This window comes from Tarenaya hassleriana, unplaced genomic scaffold (genome assembly GCF_000463585.1).
Source record: "Tarenaya hassleriana unplaced genomic scaffold, ASM46358v1 Cleome54, whole genome shotgun sequence".
In the NCBI taxonomy this organism is placed as follows: domain Eukaryota; kingdom Viridiplantae; phylum Streptophyta; class Magnoliopsida; order Brassicales; family Cleomaceae; genus Tarenaya; species Tarenaya hassleriana.
Genome location: NW_010968045.1, coordinates 517,772 through 534,580, shown reverse-complemented (window position 1 = coordinate 534,580; position 16,809 = coordinate 517,772). Strand labels below are relative to the sequence as shown.

General features: G+C 33.6%; 3 protein-coding genes across 5 annotated transcripts; 2 read left to right on the top strand and 1 right to left on the bottom strand.

The window, feature by feature from the left end:
- The first annotated feature begins 292 nt into the window (after window positions 1-292).
- On the top strand, window positions 293-2,497 carry LOC104798562 (receptor-like protein 2). The gene has a single exon (XM_010520709.2). It carries the CDS (start codon window positions 293-295, stop codon window positions 2,495-2,497), a length of 2,205 nt encoding a protein of 734 aa, XP_010519011.1.
- Window positions 2,498-3,227: 730 nt separating this feature from the next.
- LOC104798563 (thioredoxin O1, mitochondrial) lies at window positions 3,228-6,984 on the top strand. Of its 3 annotated transcripts, XM_010520712.2 has the most exons (8): window positions 3,228-3,352; window positions 3,455-3,563; window positions 3,983-4,048; window positions 4,150-4,200; window positions 4,287-4,366; window positions 4,843-4,887; window positions 4,984-5,078; window positions 6,717-6,984. In XM_010520712.2, exons 1-8 carry the CDS (start codon window positions 3,323-3,325, stop codon window positions 6,727-6,729), a joined length of 489 nt encoding a protein of 162 aa, XP_010519014.1. In that variant the 5' UTR covers window positions 3,228-3,322; the 3' UTR covers window positions 6,730-6,984. The 3 variants fall into 3 exon arrangements, with proteins under 3 accessions (XP_010519014.1, XP_010519012.1, XP_010519013.1); XM_010520710.2 differs by having other exon boundaries at window positions 3,229-3,563; window positions 6,717-6,979; XM_010520711.2 differs by lacking the exon at window positions 6,717-6,984 and having other exon boundaries at window positions 3,231-3,563; window positions 4,984-5,362.
- A 5,202-nt stretch (window positions 6,985-12,186) lies between these two features.
- On the bottom strand, window positions 12,187-16,770 carry LOC104798561. Its single transcript, XM_010520708.2, has 4 exons — window positions 16,247-16,770; window positions 13,900-13,974; window positions 13,659-13,796; window positions 12,187-12,641 (listed from the first exon to the last, which is right to left on the bottom strand). Exons 1-4 carry the CDS (start codon window positions 16,478-16,480, stop codon window positions 12,315-12,317), a joined length of 774 nt encoding a protein of 257 aa, XP_010519010.1. The 5' UTR covers window positions 16,481-16,770; the 3' UTR covers window positions 12,187-12,314.
- Window positions 16,771-16,809: the final 39 nt, after the last annotated feature.

Sequence of the window (16,809 nt, the reverse complement as noted above, 5' to 3'; positions counted from 1 at the left end):
ATATATATATAGAGAAAGGACCCTATCAGAAGCATTGCAATAGAGTGTCTGCTTTGCCAATTTACAAAAATATATAAATATTTAAATAATTTACAAATTATATATGTATATATGTATAAAGTCAAAACACGCGGCTCTTGATTAACTCGCGAAGAGACCAAGACCTCATTTTCTTTATAAACAATAGGAAACGTCCACCAAAAAAAAAACCCCAGAGATCTCCGGCGAAAATCGAATCCATTTTCCGGCGAGGATATGAATCGGCGGTGAAGAAACCTTCCTCGTTATTACTATGCCGAACTCTTTTTTCCTCTTCCTCTCCGTTTTTCTCTTCGCTTCTGCTCTCGAAGCTTGCGACTCCGTCGAACGAGCCGCGCTCTCGTCGTTCGCCGGCGATCTGACCACCTCGGACTCTCCGGCATTGAATTGGTCGGAATCGGGAGATTGCTGTCTGTGGGAAGGCGTACGGTGCGACCGCAGCCGCAGCAGAGTCGTCGGGTTGTCTCTCCCCCGGCGAGGACTCACCGGAAAGATTTCTCCGTTCGTCGGGAACTTAACGTCTCTCTCTCACCTCAACCTCACCGGAAATCATCTTACCGGCGATCTCCCGGGAGAAATATTCTCTCTGAATCTCCTCCGAGTTCTTGATCTGAGTGACAACCGTTTCTCTGGAGCCTTACCTCTGAATCTACCCTTCAAATTCATAGAGGATTTGGATTTCTCGTCGAATAATTTCCACGGCGAAATCTCAGACGGATTTTTCCGGCTCACTGAGAGCGTTGTGAGTCTAAATCTGAGCAACAACAACTTCAATGGCTCTCTCCCTTCATCGATCTGCAATGGCGCAGCAAGCTCATCAGTTCAAGCTCTGGACTTTTCCGGGAATCGATTTTCCGGGAAAATTCCTCTAGGGTTCGGAAAATGCTCTGCTTTAAGGGTTCTGCTTGCAGGGTATAACTCTCTCACTGGACACATCCCAGATGAGATCTACAACGCTTCAACACTTCAGATACTTGGATTACACGTCAACCATCTCTCCGGAACAATCAGCCCCCGGTTTTCGCAGCTCGTGAACCTCGAGCATCTCGAGCTTCGGGACAATTCGTTTAACGGGTCGATTCCAGAAACAATCGGGCATCTATCGAAGTTGAAAAGTTTGCTCCTTCAGAGCAATGAGCTCGAAGGCAATCTTCCAAAGTCTCTCATGAACTGTACAGATCTTACATCGTTGATTCTGCGGGTAAACAGCTTCGATGGTGATATCTCAAGCTATGATTTCTCGAGATTCACCCGTCTTCGTTTGCTCGATCTCGGGAACAACTTCTTCACCGGGATTCTGCCTCCGAGCATGTATGCTTGCAAATCGCTTCAGGCCATAAGGGCGTGTGGAAACTTTCTGCAAGGACAGATTGCTCCTGAGATTCTCAACTTGGATTCCTTAACTTACGTATCACTCTCCAACAACAATCTGACCAATATTACAGGCGCCATCAGTCTTCTTTCCGCGTCCAAGAACCTCACGGCTCTCCTTATTTGCGGAAATTTCTTCGACGAAACGCTACCCGATGATGAGGAACTGATGGATCCCGAAGGGTTTAAGGCGCTCACTAGCCTCGCCTTGTGCGGATCCAATTTGCACGGGAAGATCCCAACGTGGTTGTCAAAGGCTGAAAAGCTTAGATTCTTGGACATTTCGGATAACCGGTTCACGGGATCTGTGCCCGGTTGGCTCGGGAATCTCCGCGAGCTTTTCTACATAAGCTTATCTGGGAATCTGCTATCGGGCGAAATCCCGAAGGATTTCTTCAATCTTCAAGGATTGGATTTAGGGCAACCGCCACTGGAGCTACCGGTTTTCCTCATGCCTTATTGTGTAATCAGTAGGCAGTACAATACACTGAACAACATAAAACCGTCGCTTTACCTGTCAAGAAACGATCTTACCGGAAGAATTCCACGGGAGATCGGCCGCCTAAGATTCTTGCACACTGTTGATTTGAGCGAAAACCGGCTCTTCGGAAACATTCCCGATGAAATATCATACCTCGCAAAGTTGGAAACTTTGGACGTTTCAAGAAACAATCTCACCGGAGAAATCCCGGGTTCATTGATAAGCTTGAGTTTCCTGTCGGAGTTCAACGTTTCCGACAACAACTTGAGCGGACCGGTTCCAGCCGGCGGTCAGTTCCACACGTTTACAAGGGCAAGCTTCGGAGGAAACCCAAGGCTGTGTGGCTCGATACTGGAGAGAAAATGTTCTTCCGAGAGGCCGGAAATGATCGAAGACAACGGAAACGACCCGTTTGCCATCTCAGGGTCCTCGGAGTTTGGTCTCGGGATCATGGTCGGTACAATTGTTGGTTTTTCTGTCGCCTCTGTCATCGGGATTCTGTTTCTGGACAATCTGTGGAAGTTCAGATTCACTGGAAAATCTGCGCAGAAACAGAAGTTAGGCGGCGGAATGAAGAAGAGCAGAATACACTGCACAAGATACTAGTAGATGATTTCTTTTCAATCACAATGACTTCACTTGTAAACAATGATTGGAAAAACTTCAATAGAATTGTCAGATCAAAAAGAATAAACCATGAGTTCTTAATAATGGTTTTACCAGAAAAGGAAGATCAAAATAACTAACGAGTGAAACATAACCAACCAGAGATTATGGTCCGAATCAGACGCCGAACCGGAATCAGATGAAGAACGCTGCGAGACGACGGTGCCGGCACAGGTTGGTTAACGTACCGGTAAAGTTAACCGAGTTCGCCGCCTTGGGCTGGTACGGAATCTCCGCCTGACGCGACCTCTCCGTCTCGTTCGCCGGAAATTTCTCCGGAGCCGGCGATTCCGAGTTCGTTGTTCTGCTTCGGCAGCGGGAACTGCTACTATTCGTAGGGATTGTAGAATGGAACAGCTGAGAGAGAGAATTCACGATCGCTTGGTCGTTTTTTGTGACGATTTCACGGTTCTTGTCAATGATCTCGCGAGGAAATGCATCTTCGCATGCTCAGAGACAGTAACTGCGAATTTAGGGTTTATGGGTTTTTGGATTTTACGACAAAGACGACACCTTTCTCGGCGAAAGAAGGCGAAAGAACTCTTTTGCCGTTAAAAACGGGGTTGTTTCCCTTAAAAGTTTTACTATTGGGGTCAATTTTGAATATTTTAAATTTCAGTGGGTCAATTTGAAAACTCTCTTTTGTTCGTCTTCGCGGCGGGAGAGAAGAAAGCTGAACAAAAAGCGTATCATTGCATTTCGCGGAACCCTAAACCTACGAAACAGAGATCGGACAAGCTCTGTGTCCTTCATCAACCCGAGACGATGAAAGGAAACGTGTCGATTTTCCGACAGGTTCTTCAACGCAGATTCTCCACTCTCCGGTCGCCGTGTTCGTCCTCGCTGTCGAATTCCGTGCGATCCCTAATTTTAGCCCCAAACTCGATTTCGTCGCAGATTGCAAGGAATTCAGTGTTTGTTGCTTCCTCTATTTGGGCTTCCGCTGAGTTCAACGCTTCCAACGCTTCTCTTCCTGTCCGGAGAAGCTTCTGTTCCGCTGCCGGAGGTAATGGCTTCCTTGGTTCTACTGTTTTTGTTTTCGCCATTTCTATGTACGTTTACTGATGATCCCTAGGTATTTGGGTAGATGTTGGAATTGTTTAGCCTTGGTATGGACGACGATATGATCTAGGTCATCGGTTTTCTGCTCAAAGAGTTGAATGGAGGAATGATATGATCAGGTTTGATGCCATTTGCTATCCAGAAAACAAATTTTTGATGGCATCGAAGTTATCTCTGGCATTCAAAATTTCCATCTTCAAACTTGGCTGAAGCTTAAAGATTCAAAGAAATTGAAATTGGTAGATGAATTTGAGTTTGAAGAAAGATCAAATTTTGAATGACTGACTAGTCTCTGTGGTGCTTGATAGGAATCATGTCTTACCTTCCTCAGATGTTAACGGAATCTTGCAATTTTGATTTCAGATCAGCCCAAAGTTGTGGTGTTGAAATCAGAGGAAGAGTTCAAAAATGCACTGAGCAAAGCTCAAGGTAAAGTCATGGTTTCCTTTCCAACTATCTCACACACTAAGTGAATTTGTCTCGCACGGATTGCTGTTTATGCCAGTTTATTGAATTATCTGTTTCCCCAGATGGATCTTTGCCATCAATCTTCTACTTCACTGCTGCATGGTGTGGTCCTTGTAAGTTATATTCTCAGAAAGTGAGTGAGTTATAGATATTCTCGACCGGAGTGGCTTAATAATTTTTGTTCCATGGTCGAATTTAGGCAGGTTTATTTCTCCGGTGATTGTGGAGCTTAGTGAGAAATATCCCGATGTTACAACATATAAGGTCGACATTGACGAGGTATGTTGAATAATCGATTGTTCTTTTGAATCGAACTCGATGCATATACGTCTTTGTTTGTTCATTAGTATTGGCGCTCGTTTTATATGTTTACACAAACCATTCCGCAACTTAATTTTCCATATTTGTTGTCTCCTTTCCTTAAAGATACCTGAAGCATCTGCAAGGTAAATCATTCTTATGGGTGACACTACAACTTAAAATTATTTTGGATCCAACAAGTTTTTTTAACTGATTGTAAGTTTTCGACAATGCTTGCTCTAAGTGACTGTCGATGTCATATCCGTGTATGCCATTTGACTTACAGTTCCACCAACACAAAGTATATAAATTCTTGTCTTCTGAGCATCATATCCATGTTTGTTTTTTGCCTTATCGTTCTCTTCTTACAAATCCCATTTATAAAATTGCATCAGCATCAAAATGATTTGGGAGTAACATCTTTTTTTTTTCCCCCCCCTCTCCTGTATCTGTAGGATGGCCTTTCAAGCACTATCAGCAACTTAAACATCGCTGCTGTTGTAAGCTTTCAACCCTCTGTCCCTTCCTCTCCATTGCTTTAACTTAGATTTCCACTGTCCACAATGTGCTTATTATCACTGATAAATATCGTCCAGCCGACACTGCATTTCTTCAAAGAAGGCGCGAAAAAAGCCGAGATAGTGGGCGCAGACGTTGCAAAGCTGAAGCAACTGATGGAACAGCTCTACAAGTAAGTTCATTTCATTGCGCTCTTCCTCTCTGCATTAGAGATTGCTCTCATAGAAACCAAAAAAACTCAAGTTATGGAACTTCTGAAATGAAACACAGAAGCAGACAAAAAAAAAACCCTTGTCTTGATTACAGTTTTTGTTTTGAGACTTTTGTCAAAAAAACCATGTCTTTTTTTTTTTTTTTGTATAAAGAGTTTACATAACACTGCTTTCAGTTTCCATTATCCTTGAATCCTCATGCAATATGTGTTACTGTAAATGAATAAAGTGATTTTGTGAAACATATGATACAATGTAATTAAAAGGGTGTGAGGATTCCATTAAAAAAGAAAAAAGAAAACCCTCATTTTAGTGGAATGTACCAAAATAATGTTTCAATTTTTAATTTGACAAATAAAAACTTCAATTTGATAAATTGTGCCAAATTGAATGTTTTATATCAGTTCAACACAATATATCTAGTTGAGTTTTTTTATTTGTCAAACTGAAATTTGGGATATTATTTTGATACTTTTCAATAAAATCAGGATTTTTTTAATGAAATTTTCCAAAAAAAAATAAAACTAATATATATATATCAAATGATGTTATATATGTGTAGACCGTGGGCCTTTTGACGGGCCGGGTTGGGCTGGATTGACTGGTTGTAAGGAGTTCAATAAATATAATTTTCTTAAATATATATACATATATATATGAATGAAATATGAAAATATAAAGTCGAATAATATTTACTTCAAATAAATGAATTTAATATAAAATATAAGAAAAAAATCGCATATAAATATCTAAATTTTTTCAAAATTTTCAAATAAATATCTGAATTATAAATTTTTTAAATAAATATCTAAACTTTTCAAAATTTCCAAATAAATATTTAAACTTTTAAGAATTTACCGAATGAAACAATATTCATTGATGTCAAGTCATCAGATCAGATTAATGAATTTTGGTTTTATTTGATAAATTTTTATTTCAATTTATATGAAAATTTTGAAAAGTTCAGGTTTTTATTTGAAAATTTTATAGTTTAGATATTTATGTGAAAATTTTATGTCATATTCCTCGAGAATTATTAAGTTCTAAGAATAACCATTCTCCCAAATAACCAACAAAATCTAGAAATACTTAATTGAGATGACCCATTAGTGAACATTCCACTTGAAATCATTATAAGATATATATGGTAATCTTATTATTAAATTTTACTTATTTTTTCTTATTTTATTAATAAATAATAATAATAATAATAATAATAATAATAATAATAATAAGAGAGAGAGATTGGAAGGTGAGGTGGGGGTAATGGTCAAAGGGAGGAGGACAATGATTCGGCCCTCCTTTGGCTTTCTCTCTAACCTTTTCTTCCTCTCTCTTTCTCTCTCTCTCTCTCTCTCTCTCTACCCTCTCCCTCTCTCTCTCCTTATCTCAGTCTCTCTTTTATATGGCATCAAAATCTTCTCTATGCAGTGTATATATATAAGAATACATTAGAAGTATATCAGCAATTGTAATTGAGGGTTAAGAAGTGGGTTTTATTCGTTTTTATTTGTATGTAGAGGTGATATATCATGAATGGTTTAGAATCTAAGTAATAATCAAATATTATTTATTTGTTTTTTATTGTTTTCGGACAGTCAAGATGAGTAGAGAGAGAGGTCCAAAGATGCCAAGAAAAAGGCTGACAAGTGTTTTGAATAATGAGAGTGATCTTTTGGAGGAACGAGCTCAGTCAGAGATCCATCATCAAAACACTCTACACTCTACACTCTCTCTCTCAAGAGAGAGAGAGAGAGAGAGAGAGAGAGAGAGAGAGAGAGAGAGAGAGAGAGAGAGACTCAATGGCAGAATCTGCAGGGATTAAATTGGCCAGCTAGTTTCTCTTCTTATGGCCTCTGTGACATCACCACCCTCATCATTTCCTTTATTTTATTCTTTTTTGCTTGTCCCCAATCAATAATATTAATAATAATAATAATATAGTTTTATCAAAACACTTTCTTAATCATACTAATATATCGCTCTAATCTCACATTTACATTTTTAATCATACAACCAAAAACATTTAAAATTCTTGTATGTATATAAAACTGATTTATGTGTGACTAAAATAATTAATATATATACCTCAATTTGTTATTTCTAAATTGTTAAATAAATACTTTAAGTTGTTCAATTTATGTCAAATAGATACAGAATCGATGATATTATTACTAGATAATAACATATAAATTGATCAAATTTAGGTGTTTATTTTAGAATTATAAATCAATGTATTATATACACATTTGGATAAGTTGAGTTATTTTTATGGAATTTTTTCATATGAAAAAAAAAATTATTTGGTTTTATCAAAGCACTTTTTATAATGGTACAACACAAATTTAATATTCTTATATATGTATACTAAAATTGATTTATAGGTAGATTAGATAATAAGTGACTAAAACAAATAATATATATATATTTTTTATAACTCGAAAATTCATCGAGCATTTGATCCAACTACATCTCTAAAGATTCAGAGAAATTTATGTGAATTTATCTGTCTAGATGAAAACTCAAACTCGGATTGGAAAAAACCTTTCTTAACGGTTGAACCACTCAAATTTGAGTATATATATATATATATATATTCCATTGGATGTAAAAATACTAAGCGTAGTATGTCCATCAAGCTGGGATCTCAAACCTCGAACACTTGATGGATCCAATGGAGATGTCGATTTCGATCAGGTTATCCTCTTCGACCAAAAGCTGATCAAACAGCCTCAAGTCTTGGATGTTCTTGTGATACATTTTGTTCTTGTTACTGTACCCTTTGATGGTATTGTCGTCATTGCCGTAGTTTCCGAGGTAGTGGCCGCTCGGTAAGGAGAGCTCTATGAGACTTTCCTCGTCTGAGATCGACCCATCATCATCATCGGAGATGTCGTCGGTCGTTGTTGTCTCCATGTACTCCGATGAATCCTCGGTATTAACGGAGGATTCGGACTCATCAAGAATCGGCAGCTCTTTTTCTTGTTCTTGTTCTTGCAGGTTGTCCTTGTCTTCTATATATATATATATATATATATATATATATATATATATATCCCATTGGATAAGTTTTGGATGGTCATTTCATGTATGTATATAGAGGGGACATCCTATGAAAACTCAAATACCTTTGAATGGCTACTTGTTATATTATTATTATTATTATTGAAATTATTATTATTATTATTATTATTATTATTATTATTATTATTATTATTATTTTATCTTCAGTTTTTTTTCACTTTTTTCCATTATTTTAGTTTTTTGGGGCCCGCTAAGAGAGTGTAAAGTCTACACAATGGAAAAGACATGGTCACATCATGTAGGTTCCATTTACATAAATGATATGAATCTAATGGTCAAAAGCTTCTATCATACCATTCACCCTTATTCTCACTTGAATTTTTTTTAATAAAAAAAAGAACTATTATATGAACAAAAACCTCATGATTAATTTTCCATATATTATATAATTAATTAATGTTCATCAAAATAACTCATTAAACTTCAATTGCAAGCATATGATAAAAAAAATCAAGCTGAAAAAATATATACACATGCATATATATATATATATATATAAATAGTTAAATAATAAAATTAAGAAAACATATCTTACTGCACATCAAGGCTTTATGCCACACACTCTGCTGTTCCCTCTTCCTCGAATCTATTGAACCTCGGAAAGCCAGATTGTCCACGTAGATCTACACATATACATTCATACATACATAGAAAAAATAACATATAAATACTTAAATTTTTACAAAAATCTCACATAAATACCTAAACTATAAAATTTATATATAAATACTTAAACTTTTAAAAATCAAATATATATACCTAGACTTTTAAAAACAATTTCCAAATAAGTACAAATTTTAGGTATTTTCAAATAAAAATAGTTGATATTATTAACGTATTTTTGATTTTTTTGGAAGTTTTTCAGAAATCTATGTATTTATATAAGATTTTAGAAAAGTTCAAATATTTATATGAAAATTTTATGATTCAAGTATTTATATAAAAATTTTGTAAATGTTCAGGTATTTATATGTGATTCTCACTACATAGAGAAATGCATACATATATGCATGCATGTATATTTTTATTTGGTAATTTGAGAAAGAAAAATACTGAAATGAAAAAACTCAATATTGAAATTATTTTGTTTAGAAAAAATAAAATCCTAAGCTTTTTTTCTCCAAATAGCATACAATATAGACACACACATACATGATACATACATATATACATATATATATATATAATAGGAAGCTTGAGAAATTCTGCATGGGAACCCATGTCTAAGCTTAAGATCTCTCTTTTGGTAGGTCGGTAGTCCTCTGTCACTTTATTTTTTTCCTCCAAAATAAAAATATATAATGTATTTATTGTCCCCATTTGCATTATATATATATATATATATATATATATATAAGAATCATGAACCTTACCTTAACGGTATAATAGACATTATGAATATATGTTTCCTAAAAACCATTATAACTATATATACACATATATAATTATACATACATATATATACGGTGAAATACAGAGGCAAGTGCATGTGGAAAACAGGAATATTGCATGTCGGAAAAGTGACACGTGGAAACTGCCCATTGTGCCACCAACCCTACAAACCCCATTGGCTTTTCGCAATGTCTCTCTTTCCGCATAGCTTTGTTTCGAATATGGTAACCTATATTCCAATACGTGGACCGACCATGTGATTTTCATCTCTCTTATATCTTCTCATTTTTTTTATTTCATATATATATATATATATATATATATATATAAATGTTTCAATGTCTGTGTTTTTATTATGTCACCCTTTGTAATTAAAAAATTAAGTGGTCCTTATTACTAATCAATTTAGATTTCCCCTTTTTGGGGCCATATCTTAAAACGGGTTTCCACGTGGCACTTCTGAAGACTTCGTCATGATCTCATTACACACGAGGCTTCAAGTCCTATGTTGTTTTTTTTAATTTAACCTTTTTTTAATAACTATGGTTATTTATTTGTTATTCTGCCTTCGGTTGCTAGAGCAAAAAGGTTTTGTAGGTTTTATTTCTTGTAAAATAAAAGGTTTTAAGTTATTCAATAAAATATCTTAAATAATTATAAAATAAATAATCAACTTCAGGTGAATAACTTTCCTACGTTTGGAATACTATGCGATAAATTTCAACTCGTTACTAATATTTAAATAATTATAAAATAAAAAATATATATTGATATCTTTACCCAACTTCAGATCCAAACGTAGGAAAGTTATTCACCTGAATTTTTTCGATTTTTTGAGAAATATAATTTGACTGAATACTGGATAAAATTTTAGATTATTAAATATATATACGTTGATCCGTGGAATTCTATTAAAATTTTCTATATATTATTTATTTTTACCCATTATCCGACGATCTTCTTTTAAAATTATATATGCTTATGTTATCTGGTATCCTGATTATTCATCAAAACCACAAAAAAAACTTTTGCGTTTGCTTATCATTGATTCGCTAAGGACAATATTTCATTTATAATTTATCAATTAACCGTATATATTTTTCATTAAGCTAAATTAATGAAATCTAATAGAATATAAAAATAACTAGATATCCTATTAGCCTAATTTTTGAATAATATTTAAAATTAAAATATAACACAAATCTTGAAAATGATATAAAATACTTTATAATAAATAGAAGAGTCAAAAATCAATATTAAAATTAATTTGAAGGATTGGTATAGATAGTTCAACATCTTTGTCCTTTAATCAGAGGTCTGGTGTTTAAATTCTACCATAAGAATTCCGTTTAGTGCGATAATCTAAAGACGAACGAGAATTAATTTGAATGTGCAAACATTCAAAACATCTCATAATCTAAAAAAAATAGTACTAAAATTACGAAGTGAACATATCATAGAAAGTATCATCCCTTGTAAAATCGTGGACCAAAATTATAATAATCACATGGATGAAATATACGGACAGTCTATTGAATTATTTTAAATTATTAATTAATTTCTAATTAAAAATATATATATATATATATAAAATATTGGAACTTTTACTTTAAGATGTTATTCATGACAGGGCTTTTCTCAAGCTGTTCCCGTGAACCTCTGTCTTCGTCCCTTCCACCTCCCGATGAGACCCAAATTACGAGTAATTATTATTATTTTTTAAAATCTCGGAAAATTATTCCCTATTTATTATTAATATTTTGTCCTTTTTTTAATTAATTTTAAATACCCAAAACAGTACTTTTGCATAGACATTTTCACGAAGAATTATTTTATTTTATTTTTTAAATAATCACTTATATTCCTATCGTGTCATTCATTTATATCCCATATTTGATGTTATAATGGAATAATAATAGAAGCCAGTCATCAAAAGAGACAGGCAAAGAGATAAATGTAGGACCATATATCGACAGAGATTTCAATAAGGGTGTAACAATTATACCGATGGATATTAAAAAAAAACTATATAATAAATATAAGATTTTACTTCCACAATAAAATCACGTTGTGAACAAAGTCATAAAAGATACCGAATTTATTAAAAAAACACATTAAATATTAATATCAACCCTTGTTATACTGATGAATATAAAAAAAAAATTATTTTATAAATATAAGATTTTACTTCCACAATAAAAACACGTTGCGAACAAAGTCATAAAAACTGCCGAATTTATAAAAAAAAACCCACATTAAATATTAATATCAATCCTTATTATACCGATGAATATAAAAAAAAATATTTTATAAATATAAAATTTTACTTCTTCAATAAAAACACGTTGCGAACAAACTCATATATATTCATGACACACACAAAATATTAATATCAAACCTTATTAATTAATCATACCGACCGATGGATATAAAAAAAACTTGGGAATGCATAATCTAGGGTAACACATCTGAAATATCATCTACATATGTTAGTTTCTTGCATATATATATATATATATATATATATAAAACCTTATTATACCGATCGATGGATATATATAAAAATCTATATTATAAATATAAGATTTCACTTCATCAACAAAAACTCATGGTGAACAAAGTCATATTCGTGACAAAAGATACCTAATTTATAATAAAAAAACACACAAAAATATTAATATCAAATCTTTTTTTTTGTATCATCGATTTTTTTTAATCGGTTATGAAAGAGGAGATCTTTGAGGCGCGCCCTTTCTCCTGCTGCCGAGGGAAAGAACAATTCCCGGCAAGAAATTCCTCTCCTTCTTCTTATTCTTCTTCTTATTCTCATTCGCATTCCCATCGTCGACCGGTTCGGACCGGTCTGAAATTACCATATTGCCCCCGCCGTCGCCGGATTCCGACGGGTTTGTCCGGTCGCTGTACTCCATCTGATGATCGTTCATGTCGACCCGTAACCCTTCTAACCGCGAAAACGCGAAATCCGATTCGTTGATTCTGTACAAAATGCTCGATAGATCCGCACAATGATAAACCAGATGATCAACCTGCCAAATACAACTATTAATTAGATATATATATATATATATATATATATATATATTTGTATATATGCATATGTATATAATTATCTCTGATATTATTGGGATATATATTATATATGCCCTTTTAGTTTAATTTTATAATACCATTTTTTTTAACGCGTAAAGAATTATTATCTTGAAACATGTAAAATATTTGATTATTATTGATTAAAAAAAAAAGTACATCCGGAAAAAACAATATTAAAAAAGTACATGAAATATATAAAAACGTCATTTGTTTTTAAACAAAAAACTATGCTATAAAAGTCATGTAAAATTAAACCGATGGAGTGTTAGATTTGTATATATATTAGAGATAGTTGTATATATCTCTAATAACAACATTTTTTTTTCTTGTAAGACTTGAAACAAGTACGTACGTGGAATTTTTTTTTCCTAATGTAGGAATCTATAAGATAAGATATGTAACATGCACATGCAATTTTCGTATATGATATGATATATAATTGTTTATGATAAAATTTAGATAATTCAACCGATAAAATAGAGATGCAAAACGTCTGTTCTGTTCCGAATTCGAACTTTAAATTTGAAAAAAACAACGTATATTCTAAATCACATAGCTAATCCTCGACCCCGAAATTAATCCTAATCCGATCCTTGGTTCATAACATTAGCAAGGAGTCCACTCGAGTGGACTAGTGCACTTCCACATGTTGTAATAAAAGAAGGAAAAAAAAAAACACGTTATCCAAGAAAAAAAATACATCATAATAATTAGATTTTTTTTAAAAAAAAAGAAAAAGAAACAGCTGTTTTCCAATTTTAGTTCAACTTTTTTGATAAAGAATTTTAGTTCAACTTGTTTGGTAATAATTTTATCACTTTTGTCATATGGTGAAAAAGTCCAATCTTTTAATTCTCTTTTTTCACCCTCTTTTCACAAGCCCTAACGTATATACACACGTATATATACACGTATATATATGTATATAATGTTAGAGAGAGAAAGGAATGGACCTTGCAGGAGAGAGAGCAGAAGTGGAAAGGGTCTTGAAGGATTCTGTCACAATTGAAGCAAACATTGGAAGAAACCTTAGCCCTTGACTGCGGCCTCTGGTTCAGAAATATCACCTTCGCCCCGTTTATCGTGTATGGCTGCAATATTTTATCCATCATCATTATAATATATATATATACACAATCATATATAGTGTATATTTTATATATATATATATATATATATATATATGCAATTCACCTGAATATATGAGCAGTCTATGAGCTTCTCTAGATCGCTCAGCCTAACCACGTCATGGTATACATATCGTCTCACCTGCCATATTTTCGAATTTCAGATCAAACAATAATGCATACTATTAAAAATTATGGAAAGTTAACTATGAAATTAGATATATTAGTGTTAATGTCCTAATATATTAATGGAATTAGATTCACTTTATATTTATGTCTATATATATATATATACACATTATTTGGTTGAATGAATAATACAGGAACGTTTATTTCCACAAGTCTTGACACATAACGATCATTCAATTTTCGGAATATTGTAAATTGATTGCAGTTTATGTAATACTTTCAATAAAAACCTTACATAATCATATATATATCTTAGGTTAAAAATTCTGATATATCTTAAGATTCGAACCATATATATATATATATATGTATATATATTACATTAGAAACTAGACCACATATCTTAGGTTAAAAACCCTAAATCTAAAATTCGAACCTTTATATTCATTGAGAACCCTAAACCCTAGATCTTACCTTAAAACCCTTATATTACTTATATATATATATATAAAAGAATCGGACCTTATACCCTATATCTTTATATCTACTAGTTGGTATTAGGGGGTTCGGTAACGAAAAATATGGTATTTTTCCTGATCCGAATGGTCCGAAATTTTTAAACGGTATTAATTTTAGAAAAAAAAATCGAATTTCTCACAACCGAACCGAATTCAAACCCCCCCCCCCAAACCCGATTTTTTTTAAAAAGATTTATTTTTTAAAAAAGATCTAAACTTTCACATAGAAAATTTATTTTCTTTTTATTTTTTGCTTTTTTTTTTTGTAGAAGGAAACAGTTATAGGAAGCCAAGGGGAAAGAAAGTCAGTCAGTGGGTGTTTGGTCAAAGGTTTTTAATTTTTTGAAAGCAACAACTGAGAAGTTCTTGCAGAGAAGGAAAATTAAATTTAGCCAATGCAGTAAAAAAAAAATATAATTTCCGAGAAAAATAAAAAAAGAAAAATAATGAGGAAAGAGACATACTATATATAGAAACAAAACCAAATACGAACAAAAGCAAATTCATCAAGAACGGGACATTTCATCAAACCCATCATCATATGCAAACTAAAGCAGTCAAGCATATACATACATACATACATACATACACACACACACACTTACACAATACATGTACATATAAATGCATGTGGATACAACTTTAGTGCAATTGAACCAAATGTTCTAGAGAGGCTACTAAAAATAAAAGCAGGAGAGAATTCATATTAAAAAACTATAATTATATATATATAGTTTATAGTTTATAGATATAAATATAGAGTAAATCTAATCTAAATAAAGAATATAATTCCATGATAGATAATTATAACTCTACATAATTCCCAATAATTTATATACTCCATGTTCCCAAAACATGAAAAACAAAAACAAAAACTCAAGAAATTCAGCAAACACAAAAGGGTTTTAAATGGGAATCCAATTCAAGTGCAATTTAGCATTTAGGGTTCAAGGAATTTTCAATTTTAGATCTAATTGAGAGAGAGAGAGAGAGAGGTCTATGAATGGAAAGGCTAGAAGGAAATGGCAATAGAAAGGACAAGAAAAAAACTATTATTTTTGGGGAGGAAGAAAGTTGATGATAATGAAAGGTCTCCTGAAAAAAGGGGTCTTAATTCAAAAAAAAAAAAAAGATTTTGCAAGATTTCTATAATTACATTGCATGTGCTTCTTATTTAGTAAATATCTAATAGAATCCGGAGAATTCTCGTGAATTTTCGGGGTTTCAATCACGGGATTTTCCGGGAAAGTTTTTGAAGATTTTCTTTTACGGAAAATCAAAACGTGGGTCGATAAACAAAAGACCGAATCTGGATTTAGCTTTCACTACATGAAAATTCCAACGGAAATCATAACATGGTCGGCGACAATTCTCCGCATATACACACACGTATATATATATATATATGGTGTACGTCTCGGTGTATGTAAAGCCTTTAATCTCTGAGAGAGAAAAAACACGATTTATTTTCCTTGAAGAGAAACGGAAAAATTTGAACATTGGAATTGAAATTCCGATTGAATGGAAACATGGGTCGGTGACAATTCTCCGCATGAACACACATATATACCGGTTTTATGTATCGGTGTAAGTAAAGGAAAAAAAAACAATAAATCGAAGCATGAGAGGTGGAATCCCCACGGAATCAAAACATGGGCCAGCGAGAAATTCTACGAATTCACACAATATGTAAACACAAACAGGAATCGATACACGTGTATATACACACACACACACACACATATATATACATGTATATATATATACCTGGAGAAGGGGATGAGAACGGTGAGAAGGAAGACAGTGAGGGCAAACACTGAGACAGCAGAGCAGGCAGAAGACGTTCTTCTCGTTCTTACGGCGATTCTCGTGGACCCCACAGCTCCCGAAGAAAGTTTCCGCCATCAAACATTGGAGCCACGCAGGTTTCGCCGCCATGCTCATCAGCTCGTCTTCTCCGCCGGCCACCCTCCCGTCGCTGCTGCCCCCTTCTCTCACCATATCTCTTTTCACTCCTTGAAATCACTGTTCCAGACCCAGATGGAAAATCCCCTCGCTTGTGAACCGGGAATTCGTGAATTTCCGGTGGAAATCCTGGATTTCTGGTATGTGTTTTCACACGAGGAAGAGAGGGAAGACAAACCCTAGAGCCGAAACGGAGGGATTCTGATTCCACTGGTTTAATTTGGAGAATATGAGTGCAAATGATTATATATTCATGCCGGGATCATATAATATGTGTATATATATATATATAACTGTGAATTTTGTGTAAATATCATTACATATATATATAGAAGATGCGGAGGCTCCATAATTATTGCCGTCGT